Raw genomic sequence first — 23,935 nt, forward strand, 5'->3', positions numbered from 1 at the left:
AACAATTGTACCAGCCAAATTAAAATCTGTATCCAGGCATCACCCCCCTGCTCCTTGGTTTAATTCATCTCTGCTGGAAGAAAAAAACCTTTGCAAGGGAGAGGAGAAAACTATATGATCATAATTCTAAATCAAAATATAAAATAGCCTTGAGCCATTACCACGGGAACTGTAGAAATGCTCGTGCCTCCTTCTCTGAAAGAATTTCAAAAGCCAAAAACTGCCTGAAAACACTTTTCAAAGTGGTTCAAGACCCGCCCGACCCCAATAATACGGTGTCCTATCCCCCACCGTCACAAGCCCAATCTGAAGAGTTGGAAGTCTAGAAAGACTCAAATATTCAACTTGCTCGGGCCACAGCAAGCACGGCCAAGCCCCAGCTCTGGAGCAATAGCTCATCTCCTATTCCCACCTCGTCTTCCTTTGGAAAACATTCACCCGGCCAAAAGCCAGCCGCTGGCTCAATTGCACTCTCTTCCCCCTTAGATTTATTGCTATTTATGGACCTACTGCAGTCTATTAAATCAGGTTCCCTGCTCGATCCTCTTCACACTGCCAAATTGAGAATTTTAATTCCTCACCTCATGTCTCCCCTGGTTGAACTGCGGAACTCTTCCGTACATTAGGGGCTTCTTCCCAAAGCCTGGAAGCATGCGATGGTGGCCCAGTTAAACAAAAAACCCAACCCATTTGGACCCATCCATCTGGTCCAATTTCAGGCCCATTTCTCTCCAAAATACTGGAGAAGCATGTAAACATCCAGTTCACCTTATTTGTGGAAGCCCAAAATGCCCTTCACCCTCCCCAGTCTGAATTTAGAGCTGGGAATAGCACTGAATCTGCTCTACTAGGAGTTACAGAGCATCTCAGATGGCTCCTGGACATGGGTGATACAGTCCCACTTACCTTACTAGACCTCAGCGCGGCCTTTGATGCCATTTCTCACTGCATTCTTGTCTAAAGATTGACACATCTGGGTCTCCAGCGCATTGCACAGGCCTGGTTATCCTACTTCCTGAAGGATCGTACTTTTTAGGTTTTCCCAACAAACGTTGAGTCGAGCACACACCTGCTCCCTTCTGGAGTCCAGCAGGGGTCAGCCCTCAGCCCCATGCTTTTCAACATTTACGTCTGACCTCTGGTGGACCTAGTGGAAAGCTGCGGCCTCACCCTCTTGTCCTACACGGACAACACCCAGATTATTTTCTCTTTGTTGTGCAAGCAGGATGCCTCCTCGGAAGACCTTAACTCCTGCCTCTGCCTTGTCTCCACTTGGATGCATTCTATCTCTCTAAAGTTGAATGGTGACAAGACCGAGGTTATGGTATTGGGTAGGAATACCCAACTCTGAGGGCCTGGCCTTCCTCTCTTGGGACTCTCTCCGTACCGGCTAACAAGGGGTAGATTCCACTCTATCCATGAAGCCCCAAGCAGCCAAGGTAGCCACTTCATGCTTTGCCATTATAAAGTGGCTTAAAAAGATCCTGAGGGTACCTCCCTTCGCTGCCCAGAGAACCATCATCCAGGCCATGATTTTGTATAGGCTAGATTATGGTAACACCTTGTATCTGGGAGCAGATAAGACCGTGATCAGACGCCTTCAGGTGGTTCGGAACTCTGCCATCAGGCTCCTGTTCCGGTTCCCAAAATATTCTTCTGTGTCTGGCCGTCTCCATGACCTTCATTGGCTTACAGTGGGTAAGCGCATCAATTTAAAGGCATTGTGCTATATGTATAAAATCTGATCGCGCTCAGGACCTCAGTACCTCAGTACCTGCAAAATCTTGCCATTCCTTAGCATCCCTCCCGCACTCTGCGTTCATGTAATCAACCTCTTTTCATAGTTCCCAGAGTTAGGTCCGCCCGAACGGGTGGTCGCTCTTTTTCTTCACTCGGCCCCAGGTTATGGATTGGCCTTCCAGAGTCTCTGCGGTGCTGCACCTCCCTGCTCACCTTCCACAGGGAGCCAGAAACATGGTTATTCTAATCTACTCTTTATGCTGAAGGAGCCGAAAACCTCCTTAAGCTGTCTAGCTTGCCACCTAAGCACCGGGAAACCCTATGGGTATCCACACGCTAAACAAGAATGCAATAATAATAATAAAACCTTTTGGTTTTACCAGAATTATAAATAAAATGTACTTAAAGTAGCTTTCAACCAGCCCTCCTCATCCATTGGTCAGTTTTGAGTGATTCAAATTTTTTCTTCCGCACATTACAGCAGGGGCAGTGGGTCCACCCACTTCAGCCATTGGGTAAATTCACTGTGAGTGATGGCATTCAGCTCTTTCACAAAAGGCTCATCCGCACAAAGTAGTTCCCTCCCCTGCCAGGGTTTACTATGGCAAAGTTTACTTTGTGAAGCCAGATAACATCTTTTGCATTCAACAGATGTTTATTTTGTGTATTGGCGAGTTCCCAGCAGCTCCTCAAAAATAAAGTTTTTCAAAAACTAAAACAAAACAAAGCAATAATTGACAAAGGCAAAATGCACCAGTCAACACCAGACACACTGGCTCTGCAAATGCTTCCTGCTGCCTGTTGTCAAGAAAAGACTAAAGTACTTCCTACAAATAACCTGGAGTTTAATACACTGAGAAAATTTGCAACACGTGAGATATTCATATCTCTTGAATGCACCGATTCATCAACGAAACAAGCAAAGGGTGCATTGTACAAGAAACTTTGGGGCATATTATCAAGAGTGCGTTAAAAATTATCGCCGTTTTGGCGGCAGAAAACTGCAGCTAAAGCGGCGATAATGGGCTTGATAATATGGCCTTGTGAATTCCAATAGGCTTCTTTTGGAATTCTCCAGGGCATATTATCAAGCCCATTATCGCAGCTTTAGCGGCAGTTTTCTGCCGCTAAATCGGCGATAATTTTAACGCCCTGCTTGATAATATGTCCCGTTCTTATTATTCAAATGTAGATTTTTTGTAATTTTTGGCCCATTTCAGCAAGAAACAAATTGTTTATATTGAATTCTGCTAGAGATTATTAAATATATGGTAAGTATTTAAAAAAGCATTATTAGTTTTGAAATAACTATGGATGCACAATTGCACAATTTCCATTGTCCTGTTGAAAAGTTTTGGTTTTAGGGAAAAGCCCATCTGTTTTTCAGGACAATGGATCCACTTTCTACAATGTTTGAGAGAAACAATCCTAGGCAATCTAAAATATCAAACTCAAGATAGACAATCAAATAAAACACCACAGTATACAATAACAGAACAGTAGAGAGGCAATACGTGCAGAAAATACCTTCAATTTTTAATAATTGGTTTTGTTTAAAAAATTCCCATATTGGAAATTACACAATGTATTTCAATTCATATATATTGGTCAAAACTATTTGTATACAGTCAATTAAAATACAAAAAATAAAATACTTTAAAAAGGTGGCACTAAAGTTGTAATTTTATCTCGACACGCGTTTCGGCGTATAAAACGCCTTCTTCAGGAATAGCCACAATGTTTGCTTTCTTCTAAATAGCACAGGGATTCAGAAAAAACCTTCCGCGTATCTTTGAAGGGGAAAAAATGTGTTTGTCCCTGTGATAATAAATTCTGGCGCTCAGGGTTGGCATATAGCGGATAATTGTTCGTGGTTAGTAGTTCGTAGCTAAAATGAGTCTTGTTTTTATAACGACAGGCTTCTGATAACGTTAGTCTTCCCTAACAGTCTTCGATGCTGGAGACACTGCCAAAAGCACTGTGACCAGCAATTGTACGGTGACTTTACTACACGCAACAGGATAGTGTACGATATATTGTCGACCTCACCATCTGATATATTTCTTCTGATGTTCCGATCGAGGCAGGCGGAAAATGGCCTTCGGCGTCTCTGGATATAGTAAGCAAATCCACTTTCTACAATGTCAGGCCAGTGAATTAGGATAAGAGCTTAGGTGCAATTTATACAGCACATTTCATTATTTAACTGCCCCTCCAGCCTCCCAATCATGGTCCGCCATGGTCCCATTCCTGGACTTTGATGTAGCAAATCAGAATATTTTCTCAGTGATAGTGTTGATTTCCTTTAGTTCAACCAATAGGCTAATCTGCATCTGATAATAATTTGAAAAATAAAAGCTGACAAATGTAGAATGTTTCCTACAAATGTACAGCAATTTGTCACCTCTGCTTGCTAAATGTGACTGAAGCCTTGCCGTCCAGATGCTACTCTATGCGACTCGTGATGCGATGGACATTTCAGGTGGTAGCAGTAAAGCGGCCATGGTCTTATCATCCACTCACAGTCATTGACACAGTCTTGTGCAATGGTCACAATCATTGCTGGTGTTTCTCTGTACAATGTGATCAAGGTATACAGATGACGAGCCCTATGCCTGAAGGATGGACATGTTTGCAGCTATGGGCACAGGTGCATACCTATACAACTATATGCAAATGCAGGCGTGACAGTCAAGAGCAGTATTTGTGACGCTGGCTACTGAGGGAGCAGCACCCCAGATGCACACAAGCATTAAGGCTCAGATTTACTAAAGATTTGCACTGCACAATTGACACAAAGTGATGCTAAGTCTCCCACGGGTATTTACTGTCCGGCGCAAATGGTTTTGTGATGGAAAGGTGCCACTTTTTCATTGCGAAAAAAGTCTTTGCACTACTTTGTGTCACTTTAGGCAAGAGAGCATTACTTGGGAATTACTGGGGCAGGTCAGCCATTTTGACACAAGCCCAGTCTACGCAGATAGCCAGAGTGGGCCTAGCATCAAAAGTTTACGACTCCTTGAAGCAGGCCTTCATTCACAAGGAGAAATGTCTTTATATCAACCAAGGCTTTGCAAATGTGCTGCATTGCACAGCACACATTGCATACATGCGACCATTCTGAGGTTGTCGTAGCAGAGAAACTGGTACTGGAAGGGTATGGTTCCAATATAAATCTTATGCTACACAAAGCACACTTACCTCTGCAACAAGGTGGCAGGCTGTGTGTCACGCAGAGCCGCCATTTTGGGCGCTAATGGAGGAGATGGCAGCACCAACAGTAGGCCAATATTAGTAGATACTATAATTTTGGTCACTGTGCTGTGTTGCCCGTGAAGCTAGTATATCTGGACTCCATCATCAATCGACTTCCATGCCAACTAGTGGAAAAGCTCCCAGATATTGTATTAATGCTGCCAACTGTTAGAAAGGTTTGTACATATTCCAACATGCAGACACACAGCCACAAGAATCACCATTGTTTCTGGATGCATATGGTGCACAATGTTGTCCAGTGTTGTATCCGATAGGTCATTCGAGTATGGGCAGAGTCAATGCCATACACAACACAAGGACCATTGTTGCCAAGGTTTGTTCTTGACGGTATCATCATTGTTTTTTTAGTGCCAACGAAGACTTCGATTCAACGTTCCACACCAACATCCTGGTGAACTCCAGTGGGTACTGCCAGTGGCTGCCACCAGGTAAGGACCTCCAAGCCAAATGTATTTATTAATTTATTTGTGAGTTTTTTTATCACTGCTGTATGAGACCCACTTCCGCAACTACAGTCAGCGACTCGCGCCACACCTCTATCCCTTGATGCAACATCATTCCATGGCACACGATGAAGCATTACCAGCCCTTGGCACACAGATATTATTCAATCCTGATTGGTAGGGAGAGGATTGGTGGAGAGAGTGCTTAAGCGGGTAAGGGCCTCCAGGTGGTGAACAAAGGCTCTCGTTTTTGGTTACCAGGGCTTTCTCTTGGAAGAGAGCGAAAAAGGCAGAAAGGGGAAAAAGAAGGAGGAATAGAGAGATAGGAAAACAGTAAAAAAGGGACAAAGCAGGGATAAAAAAGAACCTGCGAGAGTGAGATAAAGAGACGGGAAGTATATGGCAGTGGAATCGAGACTAAGCGGCCCGGTATTCAGAAACCCTGGTATTCTGTGGGACTGGCGTCAGGCTCCTAAGAAAAATGTTGTGCTACTATACCTATTTACTACAGGGATGATGGTTTAGTGAGTTCAGTATGAGCTGCTGACATCTGGCGTGATCTTTAAATCATACGTTTAAAGTATGTCCGGGCAAACCTAGCCTTCCATCCTTCTGAGACTGATAAATTGAAATCCCTTAAATTGAATAATCATAGCACCTTTACAATACCAGTGCTCTTGTACCTATGTATTAGGTGCCATTCGTCAGTTTGTAGAAATAAACAGTTTGTTTGAATATTTAACTGGCTGGTCTGGTGTCTGCTTGCTTGATTTCTCTCCATGTTTTATCAGAATCTTTATAAATTGGCTAACGTGGTGGCGTGAGAGTTAGTTATAAAGTTCAGACCAGTTACAAGTAAGATGACCAGCCATTTGCAAATTTAGTTGATACACCAGGGTGAGAAAGGTTTCCTAGGCTAATCGCCAGACTGATAGCTGATGATCCTCGTCCTTTGAACCCTAAAAGTAGACCCTGGCCCTGAGCCTACCAGGGATTTTCCCAGTGCCCCATATGGCCAGTCCAGTCATGGGAATTGGTTCCATCACACCAATGCACTGCCATAAGTATACAGATACAGATTAGTGTATGCTGTAAGAATCCACCTCCAAAGAGGGCCAGCAGAGCAGACCACTATCAAACAATGAAGAATGCAACTGTTGTGTCAACTAAAGGGCCAAGCCACGTGGAAGGACAGAGGAGGGCGGGGAAAGGAGTTCACTTTTTATTTTTCAGAAAAGCACCTTCATAAAAACCTGCTAACTATGATGTTCTTTGTGATATGCAAGATAAAAAGTGTGTAGTGCAACATGCTACCTTCAGGACCCTGAACAAATTCAGTGTTCAACTATAAACATTTGAAAATGGTATAGGTATAGACTTCAGCCAACCCAAGTGATGCTTCCTCATCACTGCCTTCCTCAGATATTTGCATGGACTCCCACCAAAGCTCATTCAGATGCCTCCCTCACACACCACAAAACCACAAATTAAGAAAACCTCATATATATCGAAGATACAATCAACACCTGCAACTACAGAACCCACCTCGCTATGCACGGCACACATTTCATCCTCAGTATCTTATGCTGGGTAGATGATTCTATTAACCCCTGCTTGGATAAAATGCTGTGGAGCCCTGGAGCTTCCTGCACAGTCATGGATAAACTTCCTAGCAGCTCACGGGTATGAGAGGAGGAATCGCTGGTGCTGTGGGGATCGTGCATTGGTGACTTGAAAAGCACAGTGGTCCATAATTCCATTGCTCCTGATGAAGGCCACAGGAATAACAGAAGAACTGCGTTCAACGAGTACGAGTAGGAGTAGTTGGTACAGAAACACATGCACAGATAGGGAGCCGAAACATGCACACAGATGGAGGCCCAAAACACATACAAAGAGTAAGGCAGTGAAACACAGAGACAAGGAACCAAAACACATACCCAGACAAGGAGCCGAAACACATATACAGCGGGAGGCAGAGCACTACAAACGCACACAAAGAACTGAAATACGTACAGACAGGGAGGCAGAGAAGCACAAACACACACAAGGAACTGAAATACGTACAGACAGGGAGGCAGAGAAGCACATACACAGGCAAGAACCCAAAACACATATACAGAGGGAGGCAGAGAAACACATGCACAGCCTGGAACCAAACCATGTACACAGAGGGAGGCAGAGAGGTACCTCCACAAAGACTAAAGTAGGAAAGGAAAGCATGCCTGCAGCCGGACACACACCCACACTTTAACACGCCCCTTGAAAATGTGAGAGACATGGGCTGTGCTGTGTAACTACCAGCAATGAGAGCTCAGAAAACCAGCTTCACAGATATGCAAAGGCCTAAAGTTAAGCAGATCCACCCTGAATGGCAAAGTTCCCAGCATCAATATCAGGTGCAATAATTATTATATATCATGAGCTTTCGGGGGCATAGCATGGAGATTTTGGTATTTAACGCCCCAAAATATGCATGTTCTGGTAAAGGCCGGGCATTTTCACACTGATAAATATTGACAGGTTTGCCCTGATATTGATCACGAAACTCATTAATCGAATATATATGGGGTATCAGGAGTTACTGCACAAATCAGAATTTATCGACCTACTCATAATGAGGAGCTAAGAGAGAAGTGAAGCATACAGAGGTAAACAAAAAAGAGGGCTGCATGGGGTTGGGCACACACCAGCTGAAAGGGAACTCAAGGGCAGTGGACCCTGACCCTAAACAGAAGTTTGCAATCCCTCCGCGAATATCTACTAGGAGAGTTAACAACTGTTTTATAAATGAAATAATGTTAGCAGATTAATAAAGGTATACTTAAACATAAAATGCAAAATGTAAAATGTTTAAATGCTCTGTCAATGTGAAGGAATTTGAAATTGGAGGTTAAAAATTGAGTTGGGATATTTTGCTAGGTTTGTGGAAGCAGCACAGATACAGCAAACAGTTGTATGGATGACCGGTGGTCTTAATTGAATCACTAGTATCTGCTGACCAAAAGAGACCATGCATTAGGAGCAAAAAAGCCTGCCCGATATGCAGGAGTCTAGTATATTGCTCTGCTTTCAGAAAAAAACACAATTTGGAGCTCTCCAATATTTCAAAATTAAGATAAAAATTTCTATTTTTGTGCATCTTTTTTACTAAACTGAGGACCTGATTCACAAGGGGCCTCCGCACTCGTGGCGGAGGCCCTGCACTGGTGGCGGAGGCCCCGCACTAGTGGCGGAGGCCCCGCACTAGTGGCGGAGGCCCCGCACTGGTGGCGGAGGCCCCGCACTGGTGGCGGAGGCCCCGCACTCGTGGCGGAGGCCCCGCACTCGTGGCGGAGGCCCCGCACTCGTGGCGGAGGCGCCGCACTCGTGGCAGAGGCGCCCCTCACTCGTGGTGGAGGCACGGTCCTCGTGGTGGAGGCACCGCACTTGTGGTGGAGGTACCGTACTTGTGGTGGAGGCCCGCACTCGTGGTGGAGGCCCCGCACTCGTGGTGGAGGCCCCGCACTCGTGGTGGAGGTCCCGCACTCGTGGTGGAAGCCCCGCATTCGTGGCGGAGGCCCTGCACTCGTGGCGGAGGGACTGCACTTGTGGTGTAGAGACTGCACTTGTTTCGAGGCACTGCACACGTGGCGGAGGCCCTGCACTCGTGGCGGAGGGACTGCACTTGTGGTGTAGAGACTGCACTTGTTTCGAGGCACTGCACACGTGGCGGAGGCCCCGCACTCGTGGCGGAGGCACTGCACTTGTGGTGTAGAGAATGCACTTGTTTCGGGCACTGCACACGTGGCGGAGGCCCTGCACTCAGGTGGAATCTTGTAATGAGACTGCTCATTGCTGGGATTCCGCCCCGAATGCTAAGGCTCCCCAATGACTGCGGGACCTCCACCACGAGGGCGGAAGCCCTTTGTGAATCAGGCCCTGAATATTTCATCATTGATGTATTTTTTTAATATATACTGGTTTGTGTAGTGTTTTATGGTTCATACCATAGAAATTGCTTAGGTAGGGGTCCCAGGGTTCGAACCGCTGCTGTAGGGTCCACAATCCTCTGCAGGGCTCTACCGGGAAAAAATAAGTTTGCAGTTACTTGCTTGGCTCAGCGAATTATTTTATACTTTAATCAATCGTTAATCCTCAAGAGATTACCTGCAGTTATTACAAGATGCCTTGAACTTCATTTCGCACTTAATTATGACAGCAGATTAACTGGGAGCTGTCAATCATGCAAGCCCATGAGCTGTGCTTTAACCTAAAGGCATTTCTAAAGTCTTTGAAGTAAGGAGATTCCTTCGCCTCTGAAAACTCATTTGATGTTTAATTCAGCAGCAAGGAGCCCTTCTGGGCCACAGCAGGGAGATGTGGGGCACCAGCCAAGAAGTTGGTGATACCCACGTTAAAAGGAGATAGTAGTGTTCCCTGTTTTATTCATTTATGTTTATTAACCTGGGAATATTTCTAAATCTTTACTATTTCAACAGTGAGCGCGTTTTTAGAAGATTTATGCTGACTGTAACCGGCTACGTAACAATCAGGCTTCCCACGACAAGTAGGGTTGTGGATGGATTCATTTTATTGCACGATTAATAAAAATCTTACAATTAGAACAGTCTTTAAAAACACACCAATTAAAATTTAAGAAGCAAATAAATCTAAAATTCCTAATAATCTCAAAATAATTTTCTCAAAGGGTCCCGGAAAATAATTTATAAACATTACATCAGTCCATCTTTTTTTCCAAGATTTAATATGGATAGTAACAATTATTATTTCATTACTTGTGTGCAAATTCATTTATATAGTACGAAATGTATCCCTAATTATTTTAAACTTCCAGATTTACTGGGCTCAACTCACAAACATCTAGTTTCTTTTTTGCAAGTATCAATAATTTTGAAAAATTGCCGTACATTTTAATATCCGTTGGTCTAAAGCAAACTACCATAGCATGTCTACATGTACGAACACCTCTGTCAATGAAGCAGTTTTTCAGATATCGTTTTCTTTCCGCCGTCATTACTGCACATATACAGACCAAATGAATAATACTTTCACCCCATAGCTTGCATACGACAAGTAGTCACAAGTTGCCTGCCCCTTCCTGCTGGCAACATCTTGTGTTGATACTTTGACGGAAATACTCAAAGCATGAGGATCAAGGCTCAGTTTACTAAGGGCATGGGTTGTGCTGGCATGACATAAGCGTCCGAAAGGTTATGCAAATCCTTATATGGTATTTACAAAGCCAAGCAGGGGACGATTTGCGTGGCCATGCTTGACCTTGTAATGAAATGTCATGCAACACACTGGCCTCCGCCGCATTATATTTCCTTGGGTAGGCTCCCTGATCCAGGCTTAGCAAGGAGAAATATCTTCATTTTGCAGCACAGAGAGAAAGAGTAAATGTGCATTTTGTTTTCTATTTCTTAACTTTTGAAGCAATCACGACACCCCCACTTTAGCTGAAGATGTTTAAAGCTAAAGCACAGGTGCTGCCATTGTAACCAAAGTAGATACTCTCTGGAGGAAGAGTGTGGCAGAGTATCTGTGTGTCCCTCTACTTTCTGGTGGAAGTGTTTGGCAGAGACTCAGTCTCTTTACTCTCTGGAGTGAGATTGTGTTAGCATTTATCTGTGTCCCTTTACTCTCTGGTGGATGTGTGTTGCAGTGAATCTGTCTGTCTCTTTACTCTCTGGAGTGAGATTGTGTTAGCATATATCTATGTGTCCCTTTACTCTCCAGTACAAGTGTGTGGCAGAGAATCTGTCTGTCTCTCTCCTCTCTGGAGTGAGATTGTGTTAGCATATATCTGTGTGTCCCTTTACTCTCCGGTACAAGTGTGTGGCAGAGAATCTGTCGGTTTCTCTCCTCTCTGGAGTGAGATTGTGTTAGCATATATCTATGTGTCCCTTTACTCTCCAGTACAAATGTGTTGCAGAGAATCAGTCTGTCTCTTTACTCTCTGGAGTGAGCGTTTGTTAGTGTATATCTGTGTGTCCCTTTACTCTCCAGTACAAGTGTGTGGCAGAGAATCTGTCTGTCTCTCTCCTCTCTGGAGTGAGAGTGTATTAGCATAGATCTATGTGTCCCTTTACTCTCCAGTACAAATGTGTTGCAGAGAATCTGTCTGTCTCTCTCCTCTCTGGAGTGAGATTGTGTTAGCATATATCTATGTGTCCCTTTACTCTCCAGTACAAATGTGTTGCAGAGAATCTGTCTGTCTCTCTCCTCTCTGGAGTGAGATTGTGTTAGCATATATCTATGTGTCCCTTTACTCTCCAGTACAAATGTGTTGCAGAGAATCAGTCTGTCTCTTTACTCTCTGGAGTGAGCGTTTGTTAGTGTATATCTGTGTGTCCCTTTAGTCTCCAGTACAAGTGTGTGGCAGAGAATCTGTCTGTCTCTCTCCTCTCTGGAGTGAGATTGTGTTAGCATATATCTATGTGTCCCTTTACTCTCCGGTACAAGTGTGTGGCAGAGAATCTGTCTGTCTCTCTCCTCTCTGGAGTGAGATTGTGTTAGCTTATATCTATGTGTCCCTTTACTCTCCAGTACAAATGTGTTGCAGAGAATCTGTCTGTCTCTCTCCTCTCTGGAGTGAGATTGTGTTAGCATATATCTATGTGTACCTTTACTCTCCGGTACAAATGTGTTGCAGAGAATCAGTCTGTCTCTTTACTCTCTGGAGTGAGCGTTTGTTAGCGTATATCTGTGTGTCCCTTTACTCTCCGGTACAAGTGTGTGGCTGAGAATCTGTCTGTCTCTTAACTCTCTGGAGTGAGATTGTGTTAGTATATCTGTTCCCTTTTACTTCCTGGTGGAACAGTGTGGCATAGTACGCGTAGCAACTTTCTTTCAGCTGACGTAACTGGCGGCATTTCTCTGGGACCTTACGTGGTGGTAGTAGTTGGTGATTAATAATATCTTTATTTAGTCTGTTTCTGGGAAGTCATTCCCATTGAGGAAGTTGTGGAAAGTTCTCCTCTGCTGGAATCTTCTCTTCTACACTCTGCTCTGTCTCTGGATGTTTTGCATGGGCGTGCACTGGCTGGTGCTTAGTCTGCGTCGGGTTCACCTCTTCCTGCAGGTTCAGTACTTTGTCATTGTCCACTTCGAACAACTTCATCCCTGTGCTCTGTTTTGGACATATTGCTTTTCATTTATGGCATCTATGGGTGTCCTCATCTATGACTGCTGTGATTGCATGTTGCATGTGCTCATTGTTGACACACCGCGTTTGCCACCCTGCAATGCACAGACATTAGCTGTTTTATTCTCACTAAATGCTTTTGCTCTGCCCTTGGGTGAGTTCCACCCTGATTTTTCCATGGTACATTGTTTTGCAAGTGTTTTTGTTCAAAGGGGCAGCACTTGTGCCTGAGCTGTGACTTATATTTGTACATTACCATCGGATGTGTCTATGCATATGCAATATTTATTTTTCCAGTGGGTGTTTTTATGTTCTTTCTTGATTTAATAATAATTGCAATAAAATGCATTTTTGTTCACCTGATTTAGTATCCTGTTTAGAGGGCCAGGAGGGTCAACCTCAGGAATATTTTCCTGGTGTGATCTTATCTGGAAATGTGAAGGGAAATACACACACACTCTAACGCTCCGCGTCTTGGGTTAGTTCCTCACCCCGTTCAATACATCCAGTGGCAAAGCTTTTCTTGGATTTACGCTTTTCTTGGATTTACGCTTTTCTTGGATTTATGCTTTTCTTGGATTAACGCTTTTCTTGGATTTACGCTTTTCTTGGATTTACGCTTTTCTTGGATTTACGTTCCTTTCTAAAATACTTTTATATCGCTAATTAGTGTACAACACAAAATCATGAGTGCTTATAATTGGAGTTAAATAGATTTAAATGGAAAAATCTAATACCGCTTGTTCCTTTGACACAGATTCAGCAGGTAACATGCACATTCTCTTATAGATATCAAGATATAAAATCTATTTACACTCAATATTTACTTTTTTGAAATTATACCTAGCTAAGCATTTTGAGGGCTATAAACTTTATTGTGTAAATTGTACATGCAGCAAAACCCAGGTTAATAAAAGTTGTCCTACACCGACAGCAATAAAAAAGTAATGGCTGTTCTTCCCAATCAATAGTGTAATCAAAGCTGAGCACAGTAATGCGAGTGCTATAAAGAAATATTTTGATCCGTTACTATAGGCATTTGTTCAGCAGTTCTTTCCAGAATGGGTGGACCTTGGGACCCGGAGCGAGTTTGCGTGATTGGCCAACATTTTACCTCTGGCATCTGTATTAGTGTGAGGTTATAACTCATATTCATGAAAACAACTATTTGTGTACGGGAGCGGAAATATTCTCTTAAACCGCTTCAACTTTTAGCTGAGAGATATTATTGAATGCATAGAACCAACTGACCCATGATTGTGTCTTCTAGTTTTAGTTACACACTAGAACCGATTCACAAAGTTTCCATCAGGGATTTTTCTTTATTTGATATTGACCAGTTAGTCAAAACTATTACAATACAAATTCAAACAAAAAGGATAACATCAAAAACCACTAAAAATGACTTGTGTTATACAAGTCATTAAAATAAATGAAAAAAATGGTTCATCGCAGTGTGGGCGTTTACTACAGATTTATTTGTTGGTTCGATGAAGAATAAAATCAACAATTCGTATGCTTTCTGCACAAATGTATTTGAAATTAGTTCATTCAGGACTGTCAAATATATTAGCACTACAGAGGCGACTTTTTTTGTAGTTGGGGTACGTACAATGGGCACATATCTACTCCATACAGCAGAGTTTTTTCTGCTTGTTTAAAAAATGTCATGATTCTGACAAGCAACCATTGGACGTCTCCTTTAAAATAATAACCCCTTTGCTTGACAGCAAGTGACACCCAGCTTTATAAAAATGGAGCATAACCAGATACTGCGACTTTATTATAGAGCCAGTATTCCTTCACATACACAAACTGCACGCTTGGTTACCTTAAACTTTCAAAAGAGGGTGAACTACTCGTATGGAGCAGCCCAAATTTGACATGGATAAAACCAAATTTATAATGCAAGGGGAATACAAGGCACTTTGTTGAATACACGTGATAGTAATACGTATTTGGTTTAAATTTAACAAGTTACTGCTCATATAGTTAAAAATATTCACAAATATATTTGTGGTTGAAAGTTTGGTATAAATACACAAGTAACATTTTTCACGAGTGCAAAATCTATTTTGTCATTCTCAAATGTTGGATTTGCAGTGATAAAAGGATTTATTCATATCTAGATTTCTGTGTGAGTAAAACTACTCAAAAGTGCAGAGAGTGGGAGCTCCACAGCCCCAAGAGTTTGTTCATGTCAATAAAGAAGCATATTTGTATTCAAAAACTCCTCTCAGACGCAAACTAGGAATGTTCAGAGATTTACTCCTGACAAGGACAGAAAAGAATTCTCTTACAGCTACCCTCTCTTCCACCACAGCTTCAAAGGTATCTTCAAGACCTTTTGTAACATTGTCAAATGCTGGATACACAATCTTTGTACTGATGTCACTCAGTTGATAACACTCTTCTCTCCCCTACTACTCCACAGGTATCTTGAAAACTTCTTGTAACATTGACATTTGCTGGGATCACACTCTTTTCCCGTCAAACACACACCTTCTAACACCCTATCTTCAAGAGCTCCTGTAAGATTGACGTTTACTCGTACGACACTGCTTAACTTCCTACACACTATTGCCCAACACCCTTACACATTTCTATGCATGAATTTTCAAGAGCTCTTGTTACACAGATGTTTGCTGGTCACACACTGTATTGACTTCACACGCTTGCTAACACCCTTCCTCTCTTCCCACTCCTTTGCAGGTATCTTCAAGAGCTCGTGTAACATTGATATACGCTGGTTACACACTCTTTTACATACTCACATGCTTGCTAAAACTCTTCCTCTCTTTACCGCTCCTCCACAGGTATCTTCAAGAGCTCTTGTAGCATTGATGTTTGCTGGCATCCCACTCTTTTAAAGTAGCACACGCTTGTTAACACCCTTACTCCCTTACCAATCCTCTTCAGGTGTCTTCAAGTGCTCTTGTAACACTAGTGTTTGATGGTTACACACTCTTTTACTGGCTTCACACACTTGCTAACACTCTTCCTCTCTTTACCACTCCTCCACAGGTATCTTCAAGAGCTCGTGTAACATTGATATACGCTGGTTACACACTCTTTTACAGACTCATACGCTTGCTAACACTCTTCCTCTCTTCCCCCACTCTTTTGCAGGTGTCTTCTAGAGCTCTTGTAGTGTTGATGTGCGCTGGTTACACACTCACACTCTTTTACAGACACTCTCCCTTGCTAACCTCCTTCCTCTCTTCCCATTCCTCTACAGGTATCTTCAATAGCTCTAGTAAGGTTGACGTTTGCTGGTATCACACTCTTTTACAAACTCACACGATTGTTAACACCCTTCCTCTCTTTCCCACTCCTCCACAGGTATCTTCAAGAGCTCTTGTAACATTGATGTGCGCTGGTTCCCTTTCGACATCCAGAAGTGTGAGCTGAAGTTTGGGTCCTGGAGCTATGATGGGTGGCTGCTCGATCTCCAGATGCTCGAAGCGGACGTCTCGGGGTACATGGCCAATGGCGAGTGGGATCTTGTGGGTGAGTCTATGCCATACATTCTGCACCTCACTCTGCAGTGGGTCCAGAGGAGCATCTCTTCCATGGTTTCCAGTCTTTATTTATGTATTCAATGTGCCCTTAAATACTCTACTAATGTCCTGATTATTATTTACAACAGCACTGGCACGGTGCCACGCCTATTGTTACAGGTACTGTGAGGTAACACAACCCCACAACCAAGCAATTCTGAGTTACCCCCCCAGAATGGGGAATAACAATGTGGATCCAGTTTTACTGGTAGGAAATCAACTCAGAATTCCCAGTTTTGTGTTGTCAATGTTCTCATTTACCACCTACTTTGCACCTGGAGGATGGCGGAGACGCTCAGTCAGGAGGGGGTCCAGGGGCAGCTCAGGCTGTGGGTTGACAAGGGTGAACAATCCGAATTGCCCTTGGCTGTAGAAGGCGGTCGGTTAGGTGCTGGGCTGCACTTGCACTGACGTCCCAAGCCGGATCCTTAACCAGTTTAACCAGTTGGGCGTTCCGGGTGGTAGAATAAGGTACAGGATTGCACACCTGGTAAATTTGAATGTAGGAAAATCATGTTATCTTAGACATAGTTCAGTACTTTTTAAGATTGAATGTGAACCTTGCACAGCAAATCAGCCATCACTAAACATTGGCCACGCCGCCTACGATCGGCTAGGATCACCTCTACTCCAACAGAATTATCTATGTTTCGTGTTAACCGAAGAGGACAACGGAGACACCTCCAGTAGTTTTGGTGATGTCAAGTGCATTGGATTTTCTACAAATGTCAAAGAAGCACTGGCAATGCCAATAGGTGTCGTCTTCGCTAATGGGCACCAACGTAATGCCTTAAGCTTTGCTAATCTTTGTTTGTTTTCCATAGTTTACAGTTGTTGTGCACATCTGTGGAAAACACACAAAAATGGGAAAGCCAACAAGTTGGTACACAGTAGCAAAGGCAAGACTATTGGATTTGTGAATATTTGTTTAATGTACCACTCTAGCATGATAGTTGGTGCACCACAAAGTCAGGACATAACAGACAGATGGCAAGATGATGGTTCTCCACTGGCCAGTAAACCATGATTGCTGATCTCGTATTGTTTTCCTTCACTCTAGGCGTCCCGGGCATCCGCCACGAACTTTACTACGACTGCTGCAAGGAGCCGTACCCTGACGTGACCTTCTATGTCACCATGCGACGCCGGACCCTGTATTACGCCCTGAACCTGCTCATCCCTTGTGTCCTCCTGTCCACCATGAGTGTGCTTGTCTTCTTGCTCCCCGCGGACTCCGGAGAGAAGATCTCCCTGGGTAAGCAATGCTCTGTTCTCTAGGAGGGTTATGAGATAGTGACTAAGATGCACATCTTACAGCCGGGTTCTATTGCCGAATGGAGGGGTCCTAACTCCTGGTTCTTGTGTTCGGTCTGGCTGTTGTGCCTGCTTGCCATGAGTGCGGCAATTCATGTATGCTGGAAGTTTAAGCACCAATTTATCCCGTCTGTCGTATTACAAGTTCCAGAGGATATAATGGAATTGTAATATGGCGGGCAGGATACCTGTCACATTTGTGATGGAGTAACCTTGTCCGCCAAGATCATAATAAGGCCCTGAGTCACACTTTGAAGTTCTCCTCCGTCACCCTATACTCCGTGGGACTCATATACACACTACATTCCTTACTTTGACATCTGTGTTCCCAAAAGGTTTACTCCATATTTACCGGTCTCTGTGCTCTGTAGTTCTAATTTTCCCTCCGATACTCCTTGCTCTTTTCTGTCTGCATCAGCTACTGACTTCTGTATTAATACACCTCCTATGCAACCGTAGCGCCTCCCTCAAAATCCTCTATTTCTGTTGTTGGACTTTGGCCCTTAGGGCAGGTTCACCCCTAGACTTTTTGCTAGAAATGGTGACCTGGCAATGGTGATTTTAGGGATTCTGCGCACTTTCACTGTGTCCCAGTGGAAAGTGCGTGCGCACTCTGAGTGCATGTGCTGAGCTAGGCCTGCCCGCCCATAGGAATGCATGGGGAATGTATGTGTCCCTGGTAGTTCCTGATGCGTGGGGTGTACAGGCTTGAGTCTGGTATGTGTGAACTCGTGTGAGTGAATGCTGCGCAACGGTGTATGCAGCATGTATGTGTCTAGTAGCGAAGCGCCATTTCTAGACATGGCTGTACGTGTGCTGTGAGGGTGCTGGCGTGTGATTGGCTGGAGCTGGCTGGCATGCCAGGCTCCAGGAAGTCTGGATGGGTCTGCCCGGTGGTGAGTGGGAGATTAGCATGAGTGATGTGTGGGAGGAGTGTACCTGTGTCCTGGATGGGCTGGGTTTTCCCCACACAATGCTGGCTCCGCCCCCCTGTGGTGTGTCTAATGACCCAAGCCCTGCCAGTGAATAGAGAGGGTGGTTGAGGTAAACAGAGTACTCAAGAACCAGCTGCGACTGGTTCCGCCCCCACTCTGCACCCTTGAACAAAGGAATGCACTGTATAAAAATGGGGCTGTGTCCCCACAGAAGTTGTTCTCTTTTCCAGGATCCTGAGGGGGCTGTTGCTGCTGCTGGGCCAGAGGACCGCCACTTGGGGTGTCTCCCTGCCTGGAGACCCAGTGAGCTGGCTCTGGGCCCAGCCTTGCCCCCCCTGCCTGCCCAAGGACTGCTGGGACTCTGCCCTGCTTGCTGAGGGCGCCTGGGAGCGCTTTATCCTGTTTATAGCGCTTGGAGCGCTGTGATGGTCTGCCTAGCGCAGGGAGCGCTGTAAATTGCCTCTAGCGCTGGGAGCGCTTTGTCTGCGGAGGCCGGTGCCCACCCGGCATTGTCCGCCCCAAGCGAGTGCCACCTCGCTTATTTTTGAGGGTATTGTCGCCTGGCAGGTGCCCACCCTGCCAGGGACCTTGCCGCCCGTTTTGCGCATTTTCCTCGAGGGTGCCGACCCCTCGGTAAATTCATCCCCCGCCTGCAGTGCCTGAGCCGGGCCGCCGCGCTGCCCGCGACGACCCGGAAGTGGTTGTCCGGCCGGCCAATCGGTGCGCGGCCGACCGGAAGTCCCGCCCACCGCAGCCGAGAGGACAGAGGAAGCCGGAAGCTGCCGGGAGCCGACCCCGGGATCCGGTGAGTGAGGAGGGAGAGCGGCGCCTGCCTTCCCAGCCCAAGAGCCGCCGCAGCACGACCGGGACCAGAGTGGAGCTCCCCGGTGTGGGAGAAGAGTCCAGCACTCCAGGAAGAAGTCGCCCGGTAAGTGGAGCCGGGCCTGGGGGGACTCCGTCGGTACAGACGAAGGGAGGAGGGCGTCGGGGCACATTGCCGGTGCCCGCCCCTCCCCCCTGTGCCATCCGGGTTGCAGGAACCTACCTGGGGGCATTGTGGGTATCTCGAGCCCGTCAAGGCTCCAACGTGAGTGCCGCCATTGTGGGAGAGCCCTGAGAGGCTCCCGGGGCCTGTTAGTGATCTCGAGCCCCCAGAGGGGGGACTCCAACGACGGGCTGCCTTGTTCTTTAGAGCCTGCGAGGCTCGGGCGCAATTTGGCATAATTCGAGCGCAGAGAGGCTCCTGAGTGCCCACATTGTGTTTCAGAGCCCAGAGAGGCTCAGAGGAGGCATTTGGTAGCGTGAAGAGCCCAGCGAGGCTCAAAGGGGCATTTTGATTCCAGAGCCTGTGAGGCTCCCACGATTGGCTCATCCTCAATTGCACCAGTTGCCCAGCACTTTGTGGGCAACTGCTACGTTTAGGCCCCTGGACACTGGACACAGGGCGTCCTAGCCCTAGAGAGGCCAGTTGGCCTAGGGACAGTCACAGGTGGTGACTTACGTGAGTTTGGCGCAATTGTACTTTCTATGCACCTCTGAATGTATTGTTTATGCGTCATGTGCCTTTACACCTCTGAATGAATGTTATGCATTGCATCATGTGTATGTTCTTACACCCCTACAGGTATTGTGATACATAGGTGGTTGTTTTCTCCCTAGTACAGGTGGTGCTAGTGAGGTCCTGGTTACCAGTGATTACTGGTTGTGTGCTATTTTGTGCTGAAGTAAATTTATATTCTACCTTCTAAGTGCTATTTCTGAAAGTGCTACTTCTGATTCCTGACAGTGGTCCAGGTGGCCCTGTCTTGTACATATCCCCTGTAAATTCTGCCCGTGCCTCTGGCACATTGTAAAGTGTGTGTTTTATCTAATGTGTTTTGGTGTAATACAAAGGCTATTTTTATATAACCTTGTGTGGAGTTTCCTTTGTGGTGGGCCTTTGGTTGTTGTTGCTGGGGTGCGTGCGCAAATACTTAGCCTACATCGCCTCCAAGTTTAGCCTTGCTGCTCGCGCCACGTTACCTAGAGGGTGAGTAGGGGTTATCTTGGCGTGTAACTCCCTTGCCCTGACTTGGGTGTGGTGGTCTCTGACTGACTTTGGCGAAAGCCCTGGCCAGCCAGGGATCCCATTTCCAACATTGGTGGCAGCGGTGGGATAAGGATTTGTGTTTGCCTTGTACCTTAGTAGCGGCTGGCTGCACCACAAAACTCTGCATTTTAGATGACCACATTTTAAGGGGATTGTTTTTTTTGAAGTTTCATATTTTCTTCTCCTGAAGGTATCCATTGTGTAATTGTGTCCAGTACATTTGTCCCCCTCCCTGCGCCCAGAGTCGGTACCTGTGTCACTTGTGGTCAGGTTGAGAAGTCAGGGGTGGTAGAAACTGCCTTACCAGTCCGAGGGGAGGGTTGTGTGTGGATGAATGGTGTGTGGCACTAGTCAAGTGAGTGTGAGTTCTCTGGGGTAGAGAGCTTGCTGAATACCTTGTGAATTGTGTACTCCTGCGTAGCTCAGACCCCTAGGTTGCCTGTGTGATCTCTTCACTAGAACGTCCGCCAGAATGGAGCCTGCTTTTGATTTCTGTGTTCTGTTTAAATACAGTATGGGAGAGTTGGTAAGGTTCTGTGAAGAGAGAGACATAGGGGTGGATGAGTTAGACACTCAGTCCGAACTTAGGAGCAGCCTGATCCTATGGCAAAAGTGTCAGTGGGACCTTGAGCGCAGTGAGGAAAGGGCCCGGGCTTCACACCAGGAGGGTGGTGGGTCTGTGGGGAGCCCTGAAGATTCAGAAGAGGAGGAAGAAAATGATAGCACAGGGACGCCAGCAGATAGTGAGGACCCCATAGATAGGGAGTCCCTTGCTGGGTCCAGCATAGGAGGCAGCGCCTCATCCCTTTCCCTGTCCCCAGAGGAGCTGGAAGATAGGAGGAGAGAAAGGGAGCACCAGCTGGCTTTAGAGAGGCTCAGGTTGGAGCATGCCCAGGCTATGGCACAGCTGGGCATTAGAAAGCAACAGCTAGAGACCGAGAGGGTCTTAGCGCAGGAAAGGATAGAGGAGGCTGAGAGGGCCTCCACCAGAGGCGAAGTAGCTCTGGAGGGTAGACTATCCCCTGCGCGCAGTGTTGAGTTTCTGGATCCCCCAGGGAGGGTTGGGTCCAGTGGTGGCAGCTATTTAGATTCCAGTGTAGGAAATCCCAGTCCCAGTTCCCCCAGTCTGGTACCTGTTTCCCAAGAGGAGGAGTATAGGTTGAAATTCAGGGGCAGTAGGAAGCTGCCTCACCAGTCGTGGGAGAAGTTTGAGGATGAATGTTGTGGAGCACTGTGGGCTTGGGTAGAGGTTCACACTGACTCTGATTTTGAAGTCTTGTTTGATCTTATAGTCAAAGAGCAGGTGCTCAGTGGTTGTTCGCCAGAGTTGCGCCAACACCTGTTGCAAGTTGGATTTACTGATACAGAGTTACTGGCAAGGGAAGCCGACCGCTGGGAAAGGGCCAGAGGTTCTCTAGAGTCATTGGTGAGTGACTCCAAAAGTAGTGGTTCAGGGATCTTCCAGCCCAGCGTGGTGGAGGAGGCTCAGTGTAGCCCAGCTAGGTCCCAGGATAGCGAGGAGGGTGTAGGGGCTCACTGCCTGGCTCAGTGGAGCAGGAGTGAGGGGGAGACCAAGGTTCCCCAGACGCCCGAAGCCCTGCCTCAGGACTTGGATGGTTTCTTGAGGGAACACCAGGTTGGGGACCTAGGCTGTCCTGTTAGTCCACTTGAGGAGGATCTCCTAGTGAGTAGAGGACCTGGAGTGTCTGTAACCAGAGCTCCTGTGGTTCTAGAGTCTGGCAGTACCGCTCCGGTAGGGAGGGTACAGGAGTCCAGAGTGAGGAGTGATTGGGGGAGTTCCCCAGTGGAAGGACCAGTGGGTCAGGGACTACCCAGTTGGGCTAGGTTCCCGTGTAGTGACCATGGTGACACCACTTCTGGTCTGGGGGATCGTCACGCACTGTCAGGTGGACAGAGGGCGGGAGATCTGCGCCAGACAGACAGTCACGCAACAGATGTGACATTTGTTAGCCTCAGGGGGATTGCGAGTGAATCCCCAGAAGTCCTGGAGTGCCAGGCAATTGTTCCACCGAAGGTTCTAGACCAGAGGTTGGGAGGCCAGGTTCAGGATCAGCCTGACCTGAAGGGTAGGACGACTGTAACCAGTGTCCTGACCGGTTCTTCTTCCAGAGGAACTTCTCCAGGTGGGAGAGGGCAGACCTCTGGAAGGGGGTGCAGAGGGTGGGAGAGCCCACCTCTGACCCCGGTGCAACCTGAGTGGATAAGTCCTGGGTTGGAATGGCGTTCTAGGGGTACCCCTCGCAGAGGGAGGAGGAACCCTAGGAGAAGAGGTAGGGGGAGGAGAGCCTTCCCCGAGACTCCTGGTCCGCCTGAGGTTGTAGGCCCTAGGCTGGAGTACCAGTGGCAGTCTAGTCCTGTCTTGCAGACAGGAAGAGTGGAAAATGGCTCCTATGTGCCAGGGGTTACTACCCCCCGCTCTGCGAATTGGCATGGACCCGTGGCACCTGGGTGGCCCAGGGCCTGGTCCTGGCCGCGGACAACTTGGGAGTACCAGTGGGGTAGCCCAGTTGGTCCAGACAGTGTGTTGAGAAGGAATCCCATGGGTTCACCGTGGCATAGAACAGGAGGGTGTCCCTGCAGTTGCGGGCCCGCGTCCGTGTTCTATCGCCCCAAGCAGGGAAGTCCATCACGGTGGTGATTGGTCTCCCCTGCGTTTTGGCTGGAAGGGGGTTATGTTGGACTTTGGCCCTTAGGGCAGGTTCACCCCTAGACTTTTTGCTAGAAATGGTGACCTGGCAATGGTGATTTTAGGGATTCTGCGCACTTTCACTGTGTCCCAGTGGAAAGTGCGTGCGCACTCTGAGTGCATGTGCTGAGCTAGGCCTGCCCGCCCATAGGAATGCATGGGGAATGTATGTGTCCCTGGTAGTTCCTGATGCGTGGGGTGTACAGGCTTGAGTCTGGTATGTGTGAACTCGTGTGAGTGAATGCTGCGCAACGGTGTATGCAGCATGTATGTGTCTAGTAGCGAAGCGCCATTTCTAGACATGGCTGTACGTGTGCTGTGAGGGTGCTGGCGTGTGATTGGCTGGAGCTGGCTGGCATGCCAGGCTCCAGGAAGTCTGGATGGGTCTGCCCGGTGGTGAGTGGGAGATTAGCATGAGTGATGTGTGGGAGGAGTGTACCTGTGTCCTGGATGGGCTGGGTTTTCCCCACACAATGCTGGCTCCGCCCCCCTGTGGTGTGTCTAATGACCCAAGCCCTGCCAGTGAATAGAGAGGGTGGTTGAGGTAAACAGAGTACTCAAGAACCAGCTGCGACTGGTTCCGCCCCCACTCTGCACCCTTGAACAAAGGAATGCACTGTATAAAAATGGGGCTGTGTCCCCACAGAAGTTGTTCTCTTTTCCAGGATCCTGAGGGGGCTGTTGCTGCTGCTGGGCCAGAGGACCGCCACTTGGGGTGTCT

The 23,935-nt window shown here is 46.7% G+C and overlaps 1 protein-coding gene across 1 annotated transcript in view; it reads left to right on the plus strand.

Moving 5' to 3' along the window:
- LOC144799759 (neuronal acetylcholine receptor subunit alpha-7-like) overlaps positions 1-23,935 on the plus strand; it is an 81,570-nt gene that overhangs the window by 38,537 nt on the left and 19,098 nt on the right. The window contains exons 6-8 of the mRNA XM_078671289.1: positions 5,365-5,444; positions 15,952-16,119; positions 17,230-17,424. Of these exons, the coding sequence (XP_078527415.1) occupies positions 5,365-5,444; positions 15,952-16,119; positions 17,230-17,424 (443 nt within the window). The remainder of the gene's footprint in view (positions 1-5,364; positions 5,445-15,951; positions 16,120-17,229; positions 17,425-23,935) is intronic.

The sequence above is a fragment of the Lissotriton helveticus genome, chromosome 12 (genome assembly GCF_964261635.1).
Source record: "Lissotriton helveticus chromosome 12, aLisHel1.1, whole genome shotgun sequence".
Taxonomy (NCBI): Eukaryota; Metazoa; Chordata; class Amphibia; order Caudata; family Salamandridae; genus Lissotriton; species Lissotriton helveticus.